Source organism: Eurosta solidaginis, chromosome 4, assembly GCF_040869045.1.
Source record: "Eurosta solidaginis isolate ZX-2024a chromosome 4, ASM4086904v1, whole genome shotgun sequence".
NCBI lineage: Eukaryota > Metazoa > Arthropoda > Insecta > Diptera > Tephritidae > Eurosta > Eurosta solidaginis.
In genome coordinates this window covers 153308011-153330630 of record NC_090322.1, presented here as the reverse complement: position 1 = coordinate 153330630, position 22620 = coordinate 153308011, and the positions used below count along the sequence as shown (strand labels likewise).

Below are 22620 nucleotides of genomic sequence, written 5' to 3'. Positions count from 1 at the left end.
AATTGGGGTTGAGCAGATAGTGCTGCTAACGTAATTTTTCACAGCCGTATCAGTTTTACGGGGAAATCAAATTAAGACAGAGGTGATGATCGATGAGGTGATGTTTGTAAATTTTTTTCGAGGATTTTTCTCCAAGATTTTGCGCATAGTGAAAATCTGGACGATGGTTGATTACCAGGTCTGAAGCCGCACTGGTAAGGTTTAATCAGCCGATTCACGGTGGGCTACAATCTTTCACACAATGCGCTTGACAGGATTTTATATGCGATATTAAGAAGGCGGAGTCCGCTATAGTTAGCGCAGATTGCTGGATTCCCTTTCATGTGGATTGGGCATACCCTCGTCCATCATTCTATTAGTATTCGTTAATACAGCATGCTGTTTATCAGTTTTTGAAATTTTCGATATCAAAAAAGAAGACGTTGTTATCTTATTGCCATTTGCACTTTGTATTGGGTGATGATCAACCCAAGTACAAAATTTAGCGAAATAGGTAAATTTTTTGCTCGTTTCAATGGACGGACAGATGATCAGACATAACCGTATGTACTTTCGTTTGAGTTCTGGGCATTTTGAATAGAAAAGTCTCTTCTTTTTCGATCCATTTATGGCAGAACATTCCATCGATGGATGACTAAAGTTAAAATTTCCTGCGCGCTTAGCACAATTAAGTATACAAAAAAATTATATGTAAAATAACAATTCCAAATACACTGTGAAACAAAAAATAATCGCCTTTGATTACATTTATAACCGAACACGGAATCAAGTCAAAATCAATCAATAATAACACATTTGAAATAATTTCTGACATCTTTCTGAAAGTATCTAGAAATCCGAGGTTCCAAAATTTGTCCGAAAATAAATGGCTCGATTTGTTGACCCCAAAAATCGGACCTGAACCCAGAACCTACGTTGGGATAGAGTACGCTACCAGCACATCACAGCAGCCACCTAGATTGTTGCTAATTTGAATTTTTCATTAAATGTTGCTGTGGTTTGAAGACATTTACGCCGTATTTAAATATACGAATTTTTTAGGTAGGCTACCTTAGCTGTCTGTTACTATCTTGAAATGGCTTGGTTTAAACGTTTATGTTTTATGCTCTCTTACTTCGATGTGGCTACTTTGGATGTTTTAACAAGGTTTCCACTTGTTTGAAATAAATTTTAAGTATGCCAATATGGGTACGGATCACGGGAGTTATGCGCACATGCCATAAAACAGCGCCTGAGGCATTCTTTATCTAACCCTGCTACACATAGGGATAGAGCAGTCAGCCAAGCGCACCCGCATTAATATCGCTAAAGAGGGTTCGGACAAAGGAAAAGCTATACCATCCCGGAACATGTTGGAACTGCGAGAGGATCAAAATTTTCCAACTCACAAAAGATTATATTCTTAGGCAGATAGTGTATGAGAAAAGTAACAAAGAGGAATTAGGAGACAAGATTACATGGAATGAAATGAATTTCATCACCATCCAACGTCTATGGAAGATCGTATGGTACACAGATGGCTCGAAGACGCCAAAGGGTATTGGCTCTGGAATCTTCGGACCCAGAGCCAAAGTATCTGTACCCAGCATATTTCAAGCGAAAGTATTCGCTATAAGTCAATGCGCTGGGCTGAACCTTCAAGGCGGATATTCCAATGAAGCATTCGCCATACTCAGTGACAGCCAGGCAGCATTCAAGGCAATTTCGAGGTACGAAATGAAGTTATCACTAGTTCTTGAGTGCGTGGAAAAGCTAAATCAATTAGGGATACACAACGTAGTACTGTTGGCCTGGGTTGCACGCCACAGGGGAGTGGAGGCCAATGAATAAGCGGACTGCCAGGCTAGAGAGGTGACCGCTCGGTCTTGAGCCGCTTCTGCCAGTCAATGACTTTGTATTTTTGATAAGGGCGAGATTATGTATGGCGCCTCAACACTTTGCGTCGCAGTCACTCACATTCACAGTCACTACTATAAAATACCGAAAATTTCATAAAGTAGTTCACGTTTACTTTGGTTCACACGAGAAAAAATTACTCTTTGCGTTATACATAATTTGCCCTTAGGGTTTAGTTTTGTATAAAGGAATAGATAAGTCAAATTAAGGCAAGGTTCGCACTTCTGAATTGGATTTTTTGTATATTCCCATAGGAAAGATAACATTGCACAACTTCGTAATGGTTTCAGCTTTATGAGCTAACTGATATAAACTCTCGGACGCTATTATGTTGCACAGTGTTATTAAATTTTTCAATTAATTGATTGTCTTCGAACCTTATACCTTGTCTACACATAGTAAGATAATAATTTTCTAACTTAACCCCTAATAGGTAATTAAATTCCTAGATGTCCCATTAAAATATATTTCTTTATCAATCGGTAATTATAAACAAATCTAAAAGATGTATATTTTGTTTCTGGACCCGGCAGCACCTCTAGAGATTCATCTTCAAATAGAAGCTCGAAATAAAAGAGAAACGTCAAAATTTGACAGCTTATAATGTAGTTCATAGGAATGGGATATATCTGAACGCTTATATTACCTAATGTGTGATTTTTGAAGATTAGTGCTTATGAAGACAGGGTATAAGTTGACGAAGAAAAACATGTGATTTTTCTTGAAATAATATTTAAATAATTGTATTTGTCACCTTTGGAATTTTACTTTTGTCTTTTAACAAACAGCTGCCATCTTGACGATAATACAGCTAATTAAGCTTTCTAAGAAACTGGGTTGAATGATCGTTTCACCCAGAGATCTGCACATTGCGGCAAATCTGTTACTATATTACTTACCTACTTAATTGGCGCCTAATCGTTTAAACGGTTCTGGCTGTCCAACCTGGCACGCCAGTTACTTCTTCGCTGGGTTACTTGGCGCCAATTGGTCACATCAAGAGAATTTAAATCGTTTTCCACCTGGTCCTTCCAGTGCGGCCGGTTTCCGAGCAAAAAAATAAAAATTCTTAGCAGAAGCTTCATCTTTCCTTCGCCTGACATGGCCTAACCAGCGTGGCCGCTGCGTTTCAGTTCACATGCCGCTTATTCCAAATCTTCTGCTAACGCTCGAATAACTAATCTGTTGAATAAATAACTCTAATATTCAATAATGCAAAAATAGTCTTTATTAGACTACTTGAAAGTACTTCACAATATCACTTCACAACCAATAGCGTGATTAAATCAAACTGATCTCGGACTACTTAGCTTCTGCTGCTTTTATACTCTCTGCCCAAATGTCTAGGCGTTTCTTCTTTAGAATCCTCTACCTGGTCACCAGCCATACGCGCGTGCATTTGTAGTGTGGAACCATATACGTGTGTATATATGAGCGAAGTAGTAGCTGATGATGACATGCGTTTGTGAGTATCTCTCTGGTGCTTGTATGTATGTGTATACATGATGATTAATTTGTTTACGTACATACAAGTGTGGCAGCTTGCTGTTGTTGTGGCTTTATTTACTTAGTATCAGAGAAGTGATGTAAGTATCACTTAGTGTTACTAATATTCGTCACAGTATATATAGCATCCATAATTTTATCTCAAACCAAATATACATACCAAGTATATTACTGTGAATAATTTCCACATTCTAAAGAAAAACAATAAATAGTCAAACCTTCACACTATCGACAGTGGTATTTGTCTGTCAAAAGTTCTTATGCCCATTAAGTTTGTATGACGGAACCGAAATAGCCCGTCGTGTTGCTGCACCATTGGAAAAGTGAATTATATGATATACCCTGTAGAGAAATTGTCTGGTTCTGAACTGGTGCACTTTTACTGCATTCGGAAGCATAACGAGATCATCATCCCAATCGACATCTCTGTAGAGGAAGTGGTACATAGTAACGTAATATTGCAGTTTCACACTACATGTTTAATAACTTCCTCCGGGCACGGCCTAAAAAATTTTATATTAAATACAGTGGAGCCACTATCTCATTCTAGGCTGCAAGTAGGGATCGTATGAGTAAAACCATCCATCACCTACCAACATAAGAAGTAAAGTTTTTTTATAAGAAAAAATAGATGACATTAGCGGTGATCAGCAGTCTTGCACATTCTTTTACTTCGCAATTGATCATGTGATTTTTGTAGAAGGGTATTGTTGTTTTTGCTGTTATAACGATGAAGACTCTGATCCAGTATGTTCCCAAGCACCATCTAGGGAACGATTAAATTTGTCAACATTGAACTATCTAGGCAATCCCGCCCTCTATCCACTAGTTTCATGAGGAACTTGGCATCGCCAGATCCTCGGCAGCCAAAGAAGCAGGATTCGCCACGGGTAGGTGCGGTTGACAATTGATTTGGACAATCAAGTATTTGCGCTGGCATCCCCTTGAAAGGGTTGCGCTACAAAACCCTCGGAATAATTGGGATATTTTTGTCGCCTCTTACAATAGCCATACATGTCGCGGGTATATTCTAAGCCCCTAATGCGCTGGGGATTGAATGTTATTTGTGACTGTGACTTCCCAGTCGCAGTGATTTTGAGCGGCGAGTGTGACATAGACGATGCTGGAAGAGCAATATTCGGTACAATTAGCCGCTACGATATGAACATACAATACGTGCTGGAACTAAATGGCTACAGAATGCGCAATAGAATGTGGTCGAGGGCATCAATTGGCAAGACAAATCAAAGATCCTTTGGTTCATACTTTTTTGTTTATTGTCAATGTCATGAAAGGTACAAGCCTTGAAATCTAAAGGAGAAACAATCTTGCTTAAAAGCATAACTTTGAACTGGCTGGACCCTGGGGAACTCACATAGACTGAATGAGTCCTGAAGAGAAGAACTGAAGTGAGTAAATGATGTACTTTACTTGATCTGTACTGATGTATGATTCGGAAATATTTTACGGTATTTAGCGAAGATGGAATGGTTTTTAGAGTATTCGATAAAAGCTTTTTGGAATATCTAGAATCTTTCTCGCAACACCAATTTCCAATGGTTAATTTATGAGCAACATGATGCACAGCACATGAAGGAAGGACCCCCCCTGTGGTGGATATTTCTTTTGGATATTTGACTTCGGTGCATATTTCTCAAGGCTTTTAGTTTTCAATGTTGGGTATGTTTAGAAAAAGTATACCCCGTATTGTATGGCATGTTGAGAAACGCTGTACCCAAGGTCTGTAGCGTGTGCTCAAAGTCTGTAGTGTTCTAAGCATGGCAGGACACCACTTCCGATGACCTGCCAATGTAAAAAGGGCATAGAATGTGTATAGGCGAGGGTAGCTTCTGCTACACGCTTAGTGGCAGACCTGCAGAACTAAGGGGAAATAATGAACAAGATGTTACGTATACGCACCGGTATCCCTCTCAACGGGTGATATAGATTAGAGCGTAAGATTTCTCGCGAGCCTCACCTTCTAGCGAGATTCTCGAATCTGAAAGTACTCGTAAGGCTCGCGAGCTTCTCGGCATTCAATTAAATCGATTCATCGGCTGTTTTATATAGAGCTTAGGATTCTTCTGGAACACAAGTGAAAATGTCCACAAAACCACAACTAAAACACCGAAATGTATAGAATACTGCCAATGCAGCGACCGAATTGAAAGTCGAGAAGCTCGCGAGATTTACGAGTACTTCCAGACACGAGAATTTCGCGAGAAATCGAGTTCTCAATTTGGAAAGAAAAAAAGAAATCGTAAGCTCTAGTACAGATATGTTTGCGTGTACTAAGTTGCTTTTTAATAAAACAACATGCCTATTAATATTAAAATGTTCGAAATGAATGTTACTGCATTTTTCGTTCTGTGTACATATTTAATATATTTGGCATTAATTATAAACCTCTTTGACCGAGCAAAGGTTTTTATGTTGTGGATTACGTCCTTTTCTACAACCGGAAGCGGGTTTTCCAACTTCATATACTGAATTGCCTGGCATATGCATTTTTGCAAAGTTACAAGCAATAAGCGTATATTTGAAATTATTCTTTGAATAACTTGCAACCGCGCATCCCATGGCGTTATTGTCATCTGTTGCTAACACTGTAAAGTGTCCAATTCTAAACGAAAGAAAAAATACAATAAAAGAAAACAATCAGTATAAAAATGTAAAATTGTATCCGTGGTGGCAGTCAATCTCGGTTAATGTTTTTTGTCATTTCTCGTCCAACTAATCGCGAATGCAATCTACCCCTTTATGGAGTCAGCATACCACTACTAGAAAAAGAATTTTACATACCTTGCCAGCCCCACATTTCTGAGATTTAACCCTGGCATATAATATGCATGTTTCGATCCCATCTTAACAAAACAGAAACAAGTATTTGCTGCTTCTGCCATTGGATGACTCGATTACAATAAACGACTGAATCAATAGTTTGTTTTTCTCACCAGGCTTCACCAAATCAGACGACCCAGTTGAGAAATATGTATATCTGTAAAGCTGTAGCTCTGAGAATTATTGAGGGCGGCTACGACAACAGCGAAAAGTAATATTTGGGGGACTTTTTACAACACATATGCTAGCTTACAGGAGCGCCTTTTGGGTGAACGGATGCAATAAATAGATGAGCTCTTAATTTTAATGCTATTCTGTCCACTCCATTGGGGCCATTTTTTGATCGCTCGCACCTTCAGTTCTGTTGATTTTGGTAGCCTCCATCTATAGGTTAGGTTAGGTTGAACTGGCCGGCCAATAAAGACCTCATATAGACTGAATGTGTCCATAGTGTTACCAGAATTTGTTTGACGACCAAACGGAAGAACCCAATCAGGACATACGTTATAGAATAACTCCATTCTCTTGGCTAATACTAGCAGTTTTCTAAGGCCCATCTTAATTGCTGCGCGAGAGCTGGAAATTCTGCTAGCTGGATCCTTGACACAGGACACGAGCACAGAACGCACGCAACCGTTTCTTTCTGCAAGTAATCTTCCACTAATTTGGAGCCAACCGTATACACATTTATAGTATGTTCTGCCATTTATGCATAGCGGCACCAACCCTCAGGCTCAATTGTGGCCCCGATATCTCTTTCGAGGCTCATGCACGGGACCATATATTCAGTTTGTCCGATACTAGATGGCGCTATACTGCTGTGGTCAAAACGCCTGCACTCAAGCTGCCCCCAGGCCTTATGCCTTGTTGCAGTTGCTAACGCGATGTTTTTGGCCGTAAGCTCTGCAGGCGGGATGTGTAAGATGGCATGCAATGCTACTGTCGGGGTAGTTTTTAAGATTCCCATTATACTCCATCTATAGGCATACATACTAAACTTGTCTCAGCCACGCGAATAAAGCTTACTTAGTTTTTTATTTTTTATTTGAACTGACATCTGGTGTATGCTGTACTAAAACAAGCCAGGGGGTCTCCGAACAAATTGTCGTTGCGTTGTAAACAAAATTGGTGCCATTATTGACGTTACTAGCGACATTGCGTTAAAGTGTCAAGATAATAACGGTAACCGGGTAATTCAGTTGTGAGGTAGAGGAAGCAAGTAATCGCATAAGCACTATGTCAAATGATAGACTTAGATTGTTAGGGTTTGTGACTTTGACTATTACGCAGTACTTTTATATCTTGTTCACAGATTTCGCTGAAGATGCAACTCTGGTAATAAATTAATTTCCTCAATATCCTTGTGTCTGTAGCTATTACGAAGACCTTTCCAAAGCTGCATGTATCTGTAATCAGATGTCGATCGGCATTGAGTTATGGTGTAACTGCGCCATTAGCTCCGATCTTGGTAACAACTGAATAACTCTACATTGCAGAGCGTTTAGGGATCCGGCGACTAACAACGAGAGTGACTGAATTTTTGTATGTGTGCGTGTCGGGTGGGTGACGGTTGCCCTGCGACTATCAAATAAAAAGCCAGACGTGAATATGTCGTCATCGGATGATGATTTTTTTTTACTTGCAACTACAGCAGTTTTATTAAATAAAAAAAGAAAAAAAAAGATAAATAGAAATTGTGGATGAAAGACTTCTACGCAAAACGTAATACATTGATAATTTTCAATAAATTGTAATTAGAATTGCTGTTCTTCCAAGCATTTGTTCATTTTGAATGTCAACACAAACTAAATACAACATTGCTGTTTTGTCAATCACACCCCGCGATGATCAAATGAGCAAGCGTCAAATAAAAAAATAAAAAAAATTTTGATTTTCATCAACGTGTAGCCGACAACAAATACGTGTGTCACGAAGCCACCCGGCTGCACTAACACACAAAATTTATTCCATCTCGTTGTTAGGTGCCGGAGCCCTTTACACAGCCTTAGTTGCAACAGAGACCATATTAACATAGAGACATTGCAGGGACGAAAAATAGTGTGAAGCAAGCTTCACAAAACCTCTAGTAGGTCACATTCACCACTTACCACAGCAGAATTTGTTAAACTACCATTGTCTCTCTGTAAACGAGAGCGAGTTATCTGTTGTTATCAAGCAGAACTTGCGTATTTGCGTCTTGGCAATAGTGAAATTAGAATCTATAAGTAGTAAGGGACTTCGTTTATATGGAAATCAGTAAAACATCAGATGGAACGATCCTGTAATAAAAGTTCTTTGAAAGATGAATTCACCTCAACTCCTTGGCTACGAAGATATTAAATTTCACAAGCTGCCATGGCGAAGCCATATAATGAATATGGATGAATAAGATCCGATCGTAATGTACCTATGGACGCAGAATAAGAGGGAGGCGAAGTGGAGGGCGATTTAAAATTTATTTGAATGATGAATTATTATACTGTTGCACCGAAATAAGAACTTTGATTAACCTAATTTTCATCATGCTTCGAACCTTCGAATCCGTTGATCAATTGTTGTATACTTACTTGAAATATGCAGGATCATTATAGTTTATAGATTTTAAAAGCCGCATATTGCCTTCCTTGTTTTCAGACCACCATGCACTTATTGCCTTTGAGATAATATCACCCAAGTTTTTACCAGGTGACCCTGATGCCATATATATATAAAGGTTTTGCCCCGGTGTCATGTATTTAGTTGTTGTGTGACATTTGTCATGCGCCATTTTACATTGTTTAACATTAAGTGATGCCAGATAGGATAATTCCTTGTCCCATTTCATTGTGGCCATACGTTTAGCACTTTCATAACCAGATAAATTACTGCCTGCTATCTGGTTTCTTCTACTATTGACTTCCTTTAAAAATAAATCTTTGTATGGCTTTGCATCGACAAGTTGTGCATCGGATGGGCAATCTGCTGCGAAGCGCTGCCTTATTGGAATTTAAAATAATGAATTTAAAGTTTTTTAAATTTTTTTCTTTATCTTATTAAAATCGTTCTTTGATACCTACACCATTATGACCACATGCCACGTGTTTATAACCAAAATTGCAAAGTTGTTTATCACAATAATTTCCAGCTCTTACCAGAGCAGGTCCCAAGATAACAAGTGATACAGAGAAATAGTAAATATAAATATGTAGAAAAAACATTTTAAATATTCTTCAAAGTTTATAAAGCTAGTCACTGAAATTTCCGGCTATTTATATTTTTTTAGAAAAACAAAATTATTTCACAAAATAAGCATAAAATTAGTTTAGTCATGCATTTAAAACGGTGAAGCTTTGATTAGGGTAGTTCAAAAACCACTCAGACTAATTATGCTGCGACGCTCATAGTATTGAGGAAAAAAATGTGCGTCGTGAGTAAAATGCCGAAAAGAACAGATTGCGCTAGAAACTAAATATGGCATAGTGATAAAATGAAATATGTCAGGAGTCCCCAAAATCATTACAAAATGACACCTAAATAAACGTAGGCGGTCCCCGAGAGAGCGACTGAAATGATTACCCAACGACTCCGAAGTGATCCCGGGAGGATCCTGAAAGAGTCGCCAAAATGATCCCAGAATGACTTCCAAGCGACCCAGAAGTTAATCCCGAATGACTAAGGGAGGACCTCTTGTAGGTATCAGAAATGACCAGCAAATGACCCCGCGAGGACCCCGAAATCATCTCGAAATAACTTTTCCTTTGAACCCTGAAGTGATCCAGAAATGACCCTTAAATGACTCCGGGAGAATCCTAATGGTCCCCAAAATCATCGCGAAATTACTTAAGGAGCACACCCATAGAGTCCCCGAAGTCATCCCGATATTACCCAAAACTTACACAGGGAAGTTCCCGAACAGTCCCACAATTATTGTGCAAAGCTTCAAATGACCCTGGGAGGACTGCCAGAGAGTCACCAAAATCATCCCGAAATGGCCCCTGGAGGAACCCGAGAGCGTCCCCAAAATCATACCCAAAGGTTCCATAATTACATCGGGAGGATCGCAAGGGAGGCCAAAAATTAATACGAAATGACCCTGGGATGATTCCGAGGCAGTTCATAAAATCATACCGAAGCTAGCCCCTGAATATCCCGGGCGGACCCTTAGGAAGTCACCAAAATCATTCCGAAATCACTCCCCAATGACCTTGGAAGGACCCGGGTAGATTCAGCAAGTGTGAGTTTTTAATTGTACCCTTTTTCTTGATACTTTGTACTTTTCAAAACTCACACGTACTGATCACAGCTTCTGGAGAGTCCTCAAAGTTATCCCGAAATTACCCTTAATGAATTTGATATGACCCCGGTAGGACCCTGGCTTAACGCGAAACCGAGTGCGAGAATAGTAGAGTCGATTAGGCTACTGAATATAGGCTTTATATACATATGTACAAAAACATATACCATCGTATAGTGTGGCAACGCGTCGCGTCGCCACATCAAAAACACTCCCAATTTTTTGATCCAATATATTGGCTGGGTTGATCTAAGCCTAGTTTAATACAAAGAAAGCAATTCAGGGAGTGGATATAAACCAAACCATTGCAACTAAATGAGAGAACTGCGAGAAGTAAAAGCAAAGCTGTGTTGGTAATAGAGATGTGTTTCATAATAATGATAACAATGATGCGCTGATTAGCTGATGCACATCCGATAAGATTAATAATTTTATTAAGAAAACGGTATCCTAAGCTGACCTTAGGCTGCAGTCTTCAGTTTCTTAACGGTGATATTTTCTATATCAAAATGAAACGAGAAATGTTCGCTCTATTAAAGATTTCGTTATTAAATAGAAAGATGGAAGAAGTTCAACTGTTTCAAAGTTTCAACATTTAATTTTTCAGGCCGGATGTATTTGAACTCGAAGTCCGCTTTATCCATAATTATGCTCAAGCCATGTTTTGTATAGCAGTTATTAGGCAACAAAAATGGAGCCTGTTTAGGTATAATGGAGAGTGAGCCATGACTTTTGAGTTCCACAAAGCGTGTTTTTTAATTTCGATGCCGGGGTATAAGAAAAGGTAGAAAGGAAAGGAGATAGCCGAAAACTTTGCTTGACTGTCGGTATTTTAAGAAAGGGAAGGTTCTTGCAGTCTTCGGTCTTAGCAGAATACACAAATAGAACTACGTCAGACAATTTAGAAATTTGAAATTGTTTGTGGTTTTATCATGATATCAACCATTGTGAATTCATACAAGTGAAAAATCTTACTACTCCGTGCTGCTGGGGGAACAGCTGCCACCAATGACAGGAAAATGGAAGAAAGTTTTGTTTTTTTGCTCGCGGTTAAATTGAAGTGCCAGGTTTTGCCTATTTGCGTTTCAAATCACTGATTTGAAATAACCGTCCCTTTAAATGTGTATACGGAAAATCAGACTACATTTTCATTTTTTATTTCTAAAATCTAGTTAATAGAGGAAATATGAACAGCCAGTTACACAAACATTTTAAAATATGTAAATAAAGCAATGCACCAGTCGTTTACAAAAATGGTTGAAAAACACTGTTAAGTAAACGATTTAAGTAATCGAACAGCGATTTAACAAGTGAACGTTTTTTCCAACATTCGCCACTTGTATCAATTCACAAAGATTTCAACCGAACTGCAAAATAATGCGAAACAGGGCTATTCTCTATATCTAGAATCCATAGAAACGTAAACAACTTTCCATTTACTGTCAAAAGTTTTCTACCCGTAACAACAAAATACATTTGTGAAAAATTCTCTACGGTCTCTGCATTTCCTATTACACAAATCCAGGTGAAGTAAGCCGTCAATTATCTTGCTCTAAATACATATTTGCTCTGTCATTCGGCTATCTGAAATTCTTTCACCAACATTGTTCCCGAAAAAGTATTATTTTTAGTAATGTGTATGGAACGATTTTCCATCATCCGTTGTTAAATTGGGTTTCGAAACAAACCAAAATATGAGTTGCAAAGCTTATACTCCAAGAAGGATGAGATAAATGCCGAGTTATTATCTATCCATTTAAGATTGGCAGAACAACTACCTACGACTGCATTAGTGGAATGTTTCGACGGCATAAAGACAGAAGTCGATCATGAACTACAACAAAAATACAGGTCGCTAAACCGGAAATTGGACAAGCTAGCAGGACGAAGAGAGTGTAACCAAAACCAGAAAACTCACCAGTTTCATGACAAATTCGTTAACCTCACAACAGTGGCCATTACAAAGGAAGGGGACCCCAGCGGGTTAGGGGATCAGAATATACCCGCGGTAGATATGCCTGTCGTAAGACGCGACTAAAATACCAGATTCAAGGGGCTGTGTAGCGCAACCTTTCAGGTTGGCAGCGCGATATATAGCTTCTCCAAACCCAATTGTCAACCTCACCTATCCGCGGCGAATCCTGTTTCAATAACAGACGAGGCTCTGGCGACCCCAAGCTCCTCATTGAACTTGGGGGTAGGGAGGGAGGGAATGGGCTGAAGGTTTAATGTGGCCACATAAATCGTTCCCGAGATGGTCGGGCTAGCACCTTAATGGTGCTATGGTACCGGAGCGTACCGGATTTGTATCCGGCAAAGGACCATCACATCGATAACACTCCCCAAAGCCCTTCGGGCAGCAACCTTATCGCTACAACAACAACAACAACAACAAAGGACGGGGCACAACTTCTCGAAAAGGGCCTGAAGCAAAATATCATGGACCAAAATATAGTAAGAAAAATGGAGCAGGCGATTTTAGATGCGGAGATCGCAATATCATTGATACCAAAGGAGCAACAGAACCACGCAAGACAAATGTGTAGGGAAAAAATAGAAAATGTGGTGAAAGCACAGCAAGTACAAAAGGCTAATGCAGAAGAGAAAACCATAAAGAATCTACAGCATTACAAAGGAAAAGCGATATTGTCAAAACGAAAGTTGGCAAAGGAAATACCACTGGGCTAATCGGAAAAGAGGAATATATAGCCAACACCGAAGAACTCATAGAGGAAATGAAATGTCGTAGAATGGGAGAGGATCCCCATGCTATAAAAAATGCAACAAAAATAGCAGATTCTAACATGGCACATAGCTTGGTCGAAATGAACCCTTCGGCACCTCCACTGATTGCGCTACCAAAAATCTACAAGCCGGCCACGCCAATGAGGCCCATCATTAATTTTAAATCGGCACCATTTTACAAACTGTCCAATTATTTAAAAACGGTATTGAAAGATACTCAGGAGCTAAGGAACGAATTTGTAATAGCTAACACAACAGAACTAATAGAGAAACTTGATACCGTAGAACTAACAAAGAACAGCAAATTGGTATCTTTTGACATAAAAGATGTATACCCATCAATACCATTAGTGGAGACTTTGGACATATTTAACTCAACAATAGTTCATAATACAAAAAACAAAGTGAAAAGTATGCAAATCACACAATGATACATAATACCTCAAATCACCCCCATCAGCATAAAAATGCAGCATTAAGGCATTTGGTACATAGACTTGAGAGAAAACCTCTTACACAAGAGGCATATAAGAGAGAGCTTGAAGCCATATATATCATATGGCGGCCACCGTGGTGTGAAGGTAGCGTGCTCCGCCTACCACACCTTATGTCCTGGGTTCAGCAACATCAAAAATTTAGAAATAAGGCTTTTCAATTAGAAGAAAATTTTTCTAAGCAGGGTTGCCCCTCGACAGTGTTTGGGAAGCGCTCCGGGTGTATTTCTGCCATGAAAAGTTCTCAGTGAAAACTCATCTGCCTGCAGATGCTGTTCGGAGTTGGCATAAAACATGTAGGTCCCGTTCGGCCAATTTGTAGGGAAAATCAAGAGGAGCACGACTCAAATTGGAAGATACAGCTGAACGAGCCTTCGATGTCGATGGTTGAACTGCTAAGGGACTCGGAGAGGACAGATTTATCAATTCAATAGTTGGGGGTGGAAGATCTGGAGGTGAAGGAACTTTGGGATCAGCATCCACAGTCGGAGCTGGAAGGGAAACATCGATAGACCTACGATCATTATCCAGGATGTTTACATCTGAATATTTGAAAGACTTAAAAGCTTTCATAATGCTTAAACTTCTCGGGTAAAGCGGAAATCTCTCTGCCTATTTCAGAAAATCCATCTCGGACCTGTTTGAAGAACTTGAAAAGATCAGTTTCAGTAGGCCTACATTTCAAACAAGCCCAACGTACTCCCTTATCGCTACCGTTAAGTGCGTCAAGCACTCGTGCTAATAAACCGGCGTACTTCATGTGGGCAAGCCCATCGCAAAGCCAGCATGCCACGAAGGGATGTGATTCACTTTTTACTAAGCAGTTAGGATATAAACACGACATTCTTAATAAATTTAAAGATGAAGAGGAATAAATATTTATATATGCTACAGAAAACCGAGAATTAATAAAATAGGAAAAGTATGAATATTAATTGAACGATAGCTCAACAGGTTATAAGAAACAAGTAAGGAAGACTAAGTTCGGGTGTAACCGAACTTTACATACTCAGTTGAGAGCTGTGGAGACAAAGTAAGGGAAAATCACAATGTTGTAAAAAGAACTTAGGGTAACCCTGGAATGTATTTGTATGACATGTGTATCAAATAGAAGGTATTAAAGAGTATTTTAAGAGGAAGTGGGCCATAGTTCTATAGATGGACACCATTTAGGGATATCGCCATAAAGGTGGACCAGGCTTGACTCTAGAATGTGTTTGCATGATATGGGTATCAAATGAAAGGTTTTAATTAGTATTTTAAAAGGGAGTGGGCCTTAGTTCTATAGGTGGACGCCTTTTCGGAATATCGTTATAAAAGTGGACCAGGGTTGACTCTAGAATGCGTTTGTACAAGATGGGTATCAAACGAAAGATGTTAACAAGTGTTTTAAAAGGGAGTGGGCCTTAGTTCTATGGGTGGACGCCTTTTCGGGATATCGCCATAAACGTGGACCAGAAGTGACTCTAGAATGCGTTTGTACAATATGGGTATGAAATGAAAGGTGTTAATGAGTATTTTCAAAGGGCGTGGGCCTTAGTTCTATAGGTGGACGCCTTTTCGAGATATCGCCATAAAGGTGGACCAGGGGTGACTCTAGAATTTGTTTGTACGATATGGGTATCAAATGAAAGGTGTTAATGAGTATTTTAAAAAGCAGTGGGCCTTAGTTCTATAGGTGGAAGCCTCTTCATGATATCGCCATAAAGGTGGACCAGGGGTGACTCTAGAATTTGTTTGTACGATATGGGTATCAAATGAAAGGTGTTAATGAGTATTTTAAAAGCGAATGGACCTTAGTTCTATAGGTGGACACCTTTTCGGAATATCGTTATAAAAGTGGACCAGGGTTGACTCTAGAATGCGTTTATACAAGATGGGTATCAAACGAAAGATGTTAATAAGTGTTTTAAAAGGGAGTGGGCCTTAGTTCTACAGGTGGACGCCGTTTCGAAATATCGCCATAATGGTGGACCAGGGGTGACTCTAGAATGCGTTTGTACAATATGGGTATCAAATTAAAGGTGTTAATGAGTATTTTAAAAGGGCGTGGGCCTTAGTTCTATAGGTGGACGCCTTTTCGAGATATCGCCATAAAGGTGGACCAGGGGTGACTATAGAATTTGTTTGTACGATATGGGTATCAAATGAAAGGTGTTAATGAGTATTTTGAAAGGGCGTGTGCCTTAGTTCTATAGGTGGACGCCTTTTCGAGATATCGCCATAAAGGTGGATATATGCAAATATTAGTACTCTCTTTCACCTAAACTATTAGATGGATCATATGCCAAACTATTACGTACTTGACTTTTCCATTATATATGTTTAACTTGGTCCGAAAATAAATTGAAAAAGGTCTTTGTAAAAACAAACTATTTGTACTCACGTCATTTCCAATAAAGGACTTTGTCCTGTGTAGCCTACCGAAAACTTTCGAGGAAAAACATTTTCATTCCTAACAAAATAACACCAAAGTGGTCGTATTGTACCTTATTTATGTATGTAAAAAATTTGCTTAAACATTGGTATTCTAAATATTGTAACTCAAAGTTGCTGTTTTGCTTAGTCCCCTAGTATTAAAAAGAATGTTAAAGTTATGGGTTGTTATTTGTAATATTTGAATCCGGCTCGCTTCGGTACTAGGCCTACATACTGATTTGATCGATTTGTTCATGTACACAAGAGTGGCAGCTTGCTTTATTGTTGTTGTGCCTATTTACTAACAACATAGTGATGCTAAAATTCGCCATAATACTTTAGTAAATAATAACTTAGTAACATTAGTAATACGTCATGAATTCAATTGTCTTTTGATCAAGATTGTATAAATTATAAAAGGGGCATATGTTTTAACTTCAGACTTCCAACGATACATCAACAAACCAGCTGGAACTTTGTACGGTTTTTAATGATGGAAACATATTTGAGACTAGTAAGACTACTTTTTTTTTTTTGTTTTTTTTGTAAGACTACTTCTATGTGGGTCCGTACAACTTTTATTCATTGCGGCACCAGTAGTGAAACCCAAAAGTAAGGTTCAACTAAAAAAAACTGACGTAAATACGTACTAATTATATGGATAACACCTATCCCTATTATCTTGGTTTGGTTGTGGTTGTTGTTATAGAAATAGAGATCATTATCCCCTACAATTTTTCACAATTTTATTTCGATCCGTGCGCCACCTAACGGATTTTTTTTTCTATTTTTTGTTGCATTGTCCCGGTGTCTTAACCTATCTGTGAAGTTTCACGTTTGTAGCTCAATGGGAAGTTACTTAAAAATCGATTGAAATATATGTATTTGAAAATGCATATGCAATGCATGAATTCCTTTAATACAGACATAGACTTGTTGAATTTTGACAAGAAACTTTAACAAAGCTCTTGTAAAAGAATTTTGGGATTTAAAACTATAAAGGTGGAGCGCAATCTTTGAATTTAAGGCAAACCATGTACTTGGGATTAACTAATTGATTATTTAAAATTTAAACACGCGCTCTACCTTTATAATTTTAAATCCCAAAATTCTTTTGCAAGAGCTATTGTCAAAGTTTTTTAGTTAAGGCTTATCAATCTTCCAACTCTCGCTAGCCGTAGAGAAATACTAGGCGTATTATTTATGGCTAAACTACTGAATGGACTAATTTCTAGCCCCTTTCTTTTGAACGGAGTAAACTTCAATGTCCCATCACGAGCGTCAAGACATTACAAACCTCTTCTCTTGGGGCAGTGTAGAACTAATTTCGAATTAAATGAACCTTTCCGGTGTTTGTGTTATGATTTTAAATCTCACTCGAATTCATTTGATATAACGGATTCACTTTTTACTATAAGGAAAACTGTCCTATCCTATCTTAACTCGTAACAAAATAAAAATAAAAAAAATAAAAATCTTTTCTATGCTAAATCGTTAACTTATTTAACAATTTACTATATGTATAATTTTCTACTGTTATGTATATAATACTCAGCTGATGATTTTTATTCTGTAGCTGAGCAGTTTTAGATCTCGACACTTAACAAACCTCCGCCTATCAACAACTCGGCAAAAACAAAAACAAATCCGTGCGTCATGCGGATGCGCCCCTCGTGTCGGTTGGGCGGGCTTTGGAGGGTATTAATCCGTTTGGTTTATTATTATTATTATTATTAAAGTTCAACAAGACTATGTCTGTATTAAAGGAAAAATTGCCTTCTATTTTTTGGTCCATTTACATAAAGGTAGTCCTTCAAATTTTTTTATCATCTTTTTATTTTCAATTCTTTAGTACTGCCTACAAAAATGCAATTGCAACTTTGATTAATAATTTAAGTAATTCCTAAGTGAAAATTATTGTCTTTATTTATTTGTTCAAAATAGCAAGATTTAAGAGAATTAGTGGAATTTTCGCTGACAACACTAACGAAAACAACAGAATTCCACCTCGCATCATAACAAGAGAATTCCACCTCGCTTGTCAGCTACTTAATTTGCACATCTGAAAATCGTGGTGAAAGTCGCGTGCAAGGACGTGCATTGAGTTTGGCCTTCAAAGAGGTGGAATTCTACAACGCCTGCAACACTCAGGAGGCTAGCCATGAAGGTATGTCCTAACCTTCTAAATACATAGTTCGACTTGTGCGTTATGCTTTGTTTTCACTATGTCAAAATCACTGACATCAAATACTGACATAATTGTCACCATGGCGATTTGGTGTCAAATGTGTTTTCATTACATATTAAAAACTGGCATGAAGTCGATATAGCAGTGTGTGCCAAAGACTGTCATCAAATTGTGGTGTCAGACGATTGATTTCCAGTTTTCACCACTGACGTCAAAGGTTAAGTAAATATTTTTGACAGCGATGGGGTCATTTCGGGACTATTTCGGGACCATTTGGGGTACCTACCGGCATCATTTCTGGTTGCTTTTCGGGTTCCGTCCGGGATCCCATCGGGGTCATTTCGGGACTTTTTCGGAATCATTTGGGGTACCTTCCGGCATCATTTCTAGATGGTTTGGGGTATCCGTCCCATATCCCGTCGGGGTAATTTTGGGACTTTTTCTCGACTAATACGGGATCATTTGGGGTACCTTCCGGCATCATTTCTAGATGGTTTTGGGTATCCGTCCGGGATCCCGTCTGGGTCATTCCGGGACTTTTTCGCGACTAATAGGGGATCATTTGGGGACCCTTTGGTATCATTTCTAGAGGGTTTTAGGGATCCGTCGGGGATCCCATCAGGGTCATTTCGGGACTTTTTCGGGATCATTTGTGGTACCTCCCGGCATAATTTCTAAATGGTTTTGTGTATCTGTCCGGGATCCCGTCGGGGTCATTTCATGACTTTTTCGCGACTAATGCGGGATCATTTGGGGACCATTTCGGCATCATTTCTGGAGGGTTTTAGGGATATTTTCTGGATGTTTTTTGAGATCCGTCCCTGAGCCCGTCAGGGTCTTTTCGGAACTTTTCCGGGACTATTTCGGGATCATTTTGGTACCCTTCAGGGATTATTTCTGTGTGGTTCTCTGGATAAGTCTGGAATCGTGTCGTTGTAATTTCGCGTTTTTTGGGACTATTCCGGGAACTTTTGGAGACCCTTCCGGGGCATTTCTGGATGGTTTTCGGGATCCGTCCGCGATATCGTCGGGGTCAATTCGTGGCTTTTTCTCGATAAATTCGGGATCATTTGTTGGATCCTATCAGGTTATCAGCTCATATAAATCTTTTTCTTTACTCAATTACAAAAATAAAGTGCATTAGACAGAAAAAAATGTTTAAACAGATACCTTGATAAGCAGGCTAACGTGAATAGCCCATACATTTCATTTTCTCCTTGCGGACGGGGCCGGAGTAAATGCTAGTATATTTATAAAGAGAAAAGGAACGCACGCGGAAAGATCAACTCACATCAGGCTGTTCCACTTGGCAGATACCTCAAATCGCGACATCTTTAAAATATCCGCCACATCTTGCCATTGAGCGTCCATCAAATTCCGGTCCCTGTATTGAGACGAAAGAAAATTCAAGGTCCCCTCCCTGACCTCTACTTCCTGCAATAGCCTCTACGTTTGCTCGGCTGTCCATTTTTCAGTCAGTTTTCTCACCCGCTTCCTTTTTTCAGTGGTACTACCGACTGGATGAACGCAAAATGCAGAATTTGAAGCTGACTTATCCATTACGTCCTCCAACTACTCTAACCCCAAACGGCAACCCTACTCAAAAATGTCCCTATTGTAATGCGGAGTGAAATACCTTTCGTTTGATACCCATATCGGCATATCTCATGCAATTTTTTTAAATTTCGAATAGGTGGCAACCCTAAATGCCAACCCTACTCAAAAATGTCCCTATTGTAATGCGGAGTGAAATACCTTTCGATTGATATCCATATCGGCATATCTCATGCAATTTTTTTTGTAATTTCGAATAGGTGGCAACCCTAAATGGCAACCCTACTCAAAAATGTTCCTACTGTAATGCGGAGTGAAATACCTTTCGTTTGATACCCATATCGGCATATCTCAAGCAATTTTTATAAATTTCGAATAGGTGGTAACCCTAGATGGCAAGCCTACTCAAAAATGCCCCTATTGTAATGCGGAGTGAAATACCTTTCGTTTGGTACCCATATCGGCATATCTCATGCATTTTTTTTAATTTCGAATAGGTGGCAACCCTAAATGGCAACCCTACTCAAAAATGACCCTATTGTAATGCAGAGTGAAATACCTTTCGTTTGATACCCATATCGGCATATCTCAAGCAATTTTTTTAAATTTCGAATAGGTGGCAACCCTAGATGGCAACCCTACTCAAAAATGTCCCTATTGTAATGCGGAGTGAAATACCTTTCGTTTGATACCCATATCGGCATATCTCATGCAATTTGTTTTGTAATTTCGAATAGGTGGCAACCCTAAATGGCAACCATACTCAAAAATGTTCCTACTGTAATGCGGAGTGAAATGCCTTTCGTTTGATACCCATATCGGCAAATCTCATGCAATTTTTTTTTAATTTCGAATATGTGGCAACCCTAAATGGCAACCTACTCAAAAATGACCCTATTGTAATGTGGAGTGAAATACCTTTCGTTTGATACCCATATCGGCATATCTCATGCAATTTTTTTAAATATCGAATAGGTGGCAACTCTAAATGGCAACCCTACTCAAAAATGTCCCTATTTTAATGCGGAGTGAAATACCTTTCGTTTGATACCCATATCGGCGTATCTCATGCAATTTTTTTTTAATTTCGAATAGGTGGCAACCCTACTCAAAAATGTTCCTACTGTAATGCGGAGTGAAATAACTTTCGTTTGATACCCATATCGGCATATCTCATGCAATTTTTTTAAATATCGAATAGGTGGCAACCATAAATGGCAACCCTACTCAAAAATGTCCCTATTGTAATGCGGAGTGAAATACCTTTGGTTTGATACCCATATCGGCGTATCTCATGCAATTTTTTTTTAATTTCGAATAGGTGGCAACCCTAAATGGCAACCTTACTCAAAAATGTTCCTACTCTAATGCGGAGTGAAATACCTTTCGTTTGATACCCATATTGGCATATTTCATGCAATTTTTTTTTAATTTCGAATAGGTGGCAACCCTAAATGGCAACCCTACTCAAAAATGTTCCTACTCTAATGCGGAGTGAAATACATTTCGTTTGATACCCATATCGGCATATCTCATGCACTTTTTTTTAAATTTCGAATAGGTGGCAACCCTAAATGTCAAAAAGACCGAATTGAATTGTGTTTAACTGCTTGAATTTTCATTTCTCATTTGGTAGAGTTAAACTTCATTAGTTACGTAGTTCTCAAAACTGGCTTTTACTAAACTTTTAACACAAATAACTAAATTTTTCGCAAATTATGATGTACCATGAATGAGACTCCAGAGCCCAGATTAATAGGTTAATAAATTCAAAAATTAAGCGCGCTTACAAAAACTACCTTGTTTTAAAAAATTTGAGATTTTCAGTTAAGCGATATATATCTACATATACATATGTATATACTAACCCCGTCGTTATCGCATGCAATATGCTTTTTTCCTTTGGAGTGCCCACACAATTTTGGATTACAGTAATTTTAGCAGCGATTAATGCCAATAAAGTTATGGCAACACTTGAAAATAATTTGCACATTTATTAGACGAGTCGACTTTTAAATTCGAGTGCTACAATTTAACTGCAGCTGGTTCGAGCATCTTATTGAAATTTATGTACTTCAAAATGTTTAAGTATTTCCGTGTGTAGTAATATATTATTAGCCATTGTAGAATGTATGCTGTATGTTTCTTCTTTGTTCTGTCATTCGGCTATCTGAAATTCTTTCACCAATGTTGTCCCCAAAAAATTATTCTTTTTTGAATTTTTCAGGAGTAAAATATGCTACTTTTTCTTTTTTCCTTCACTTAAACTATTAGGTGGATATCGATAGACACTTGCTGGATCATGTGCCAAACTATTACGTTCTTGACTTTTCTATTATATATGTTTAATTTGCTCAGAAAATAAATTGACTCTGGTTTTTGTAAAAACAAATTATTTGTACCCACGTCATATCCAATCAAGAACTTTTTCCTATGCAGCGCTTCCGAAGACTTTCGTGGAACGCTTTTGTCATTCCAAAAAAAATAACACCAAAGTTTTCGTTTATACCTTATTTATGTAAAAATTTTGCTTTAGCAATGGTATTTTAAATATTGTAACTCAAAATAGCTGTTTTCGCTCGTTTCGGTACTCGGCCTACATACTTTGGTAAATAATAACTTAGTAACATTAGTAATACATTATGAATTCAATTTTAAAGAGTGTTTGGGGTATCTTCTAATCAAGATTGCATAAAATATAAGAA

At 38.5% G+C, this 22620-nt stretch overlaps 1 protein-coding gene across 1 annotated transcript; it reads right to left on the bottom strand.

Annotated features, from left to right (window-relative positions):
• Window positions 1-5576: 5576 nt before the first annotated feature.
• Window positions 5577-21937, bottom strand: LOC137248259 (antigen 5 like allergen Cul n 1-like). The gene is made up of 4 exons (XM_067779135.1): window positions 21784-21937; window positions 9300-9369; window positions 8811-9214; window positions 5577-6025 (listed from the first exon to the last, which is right to left on the bottom strand). The coding sequence occupies exons 1-4, from the start codon at window positions 21906-21908 to the stop codon at window positions 5797-5799; spliced, it is 828 nt and encodes a 275-aa protein (XP_067635236.1). The 5' UTR covers window positions 21909-21937; the 3' UTR covers window positions 5577-5796.
• Between the last annotated feature and the right edge of the window lie 683 nt (window positions 21938-22620).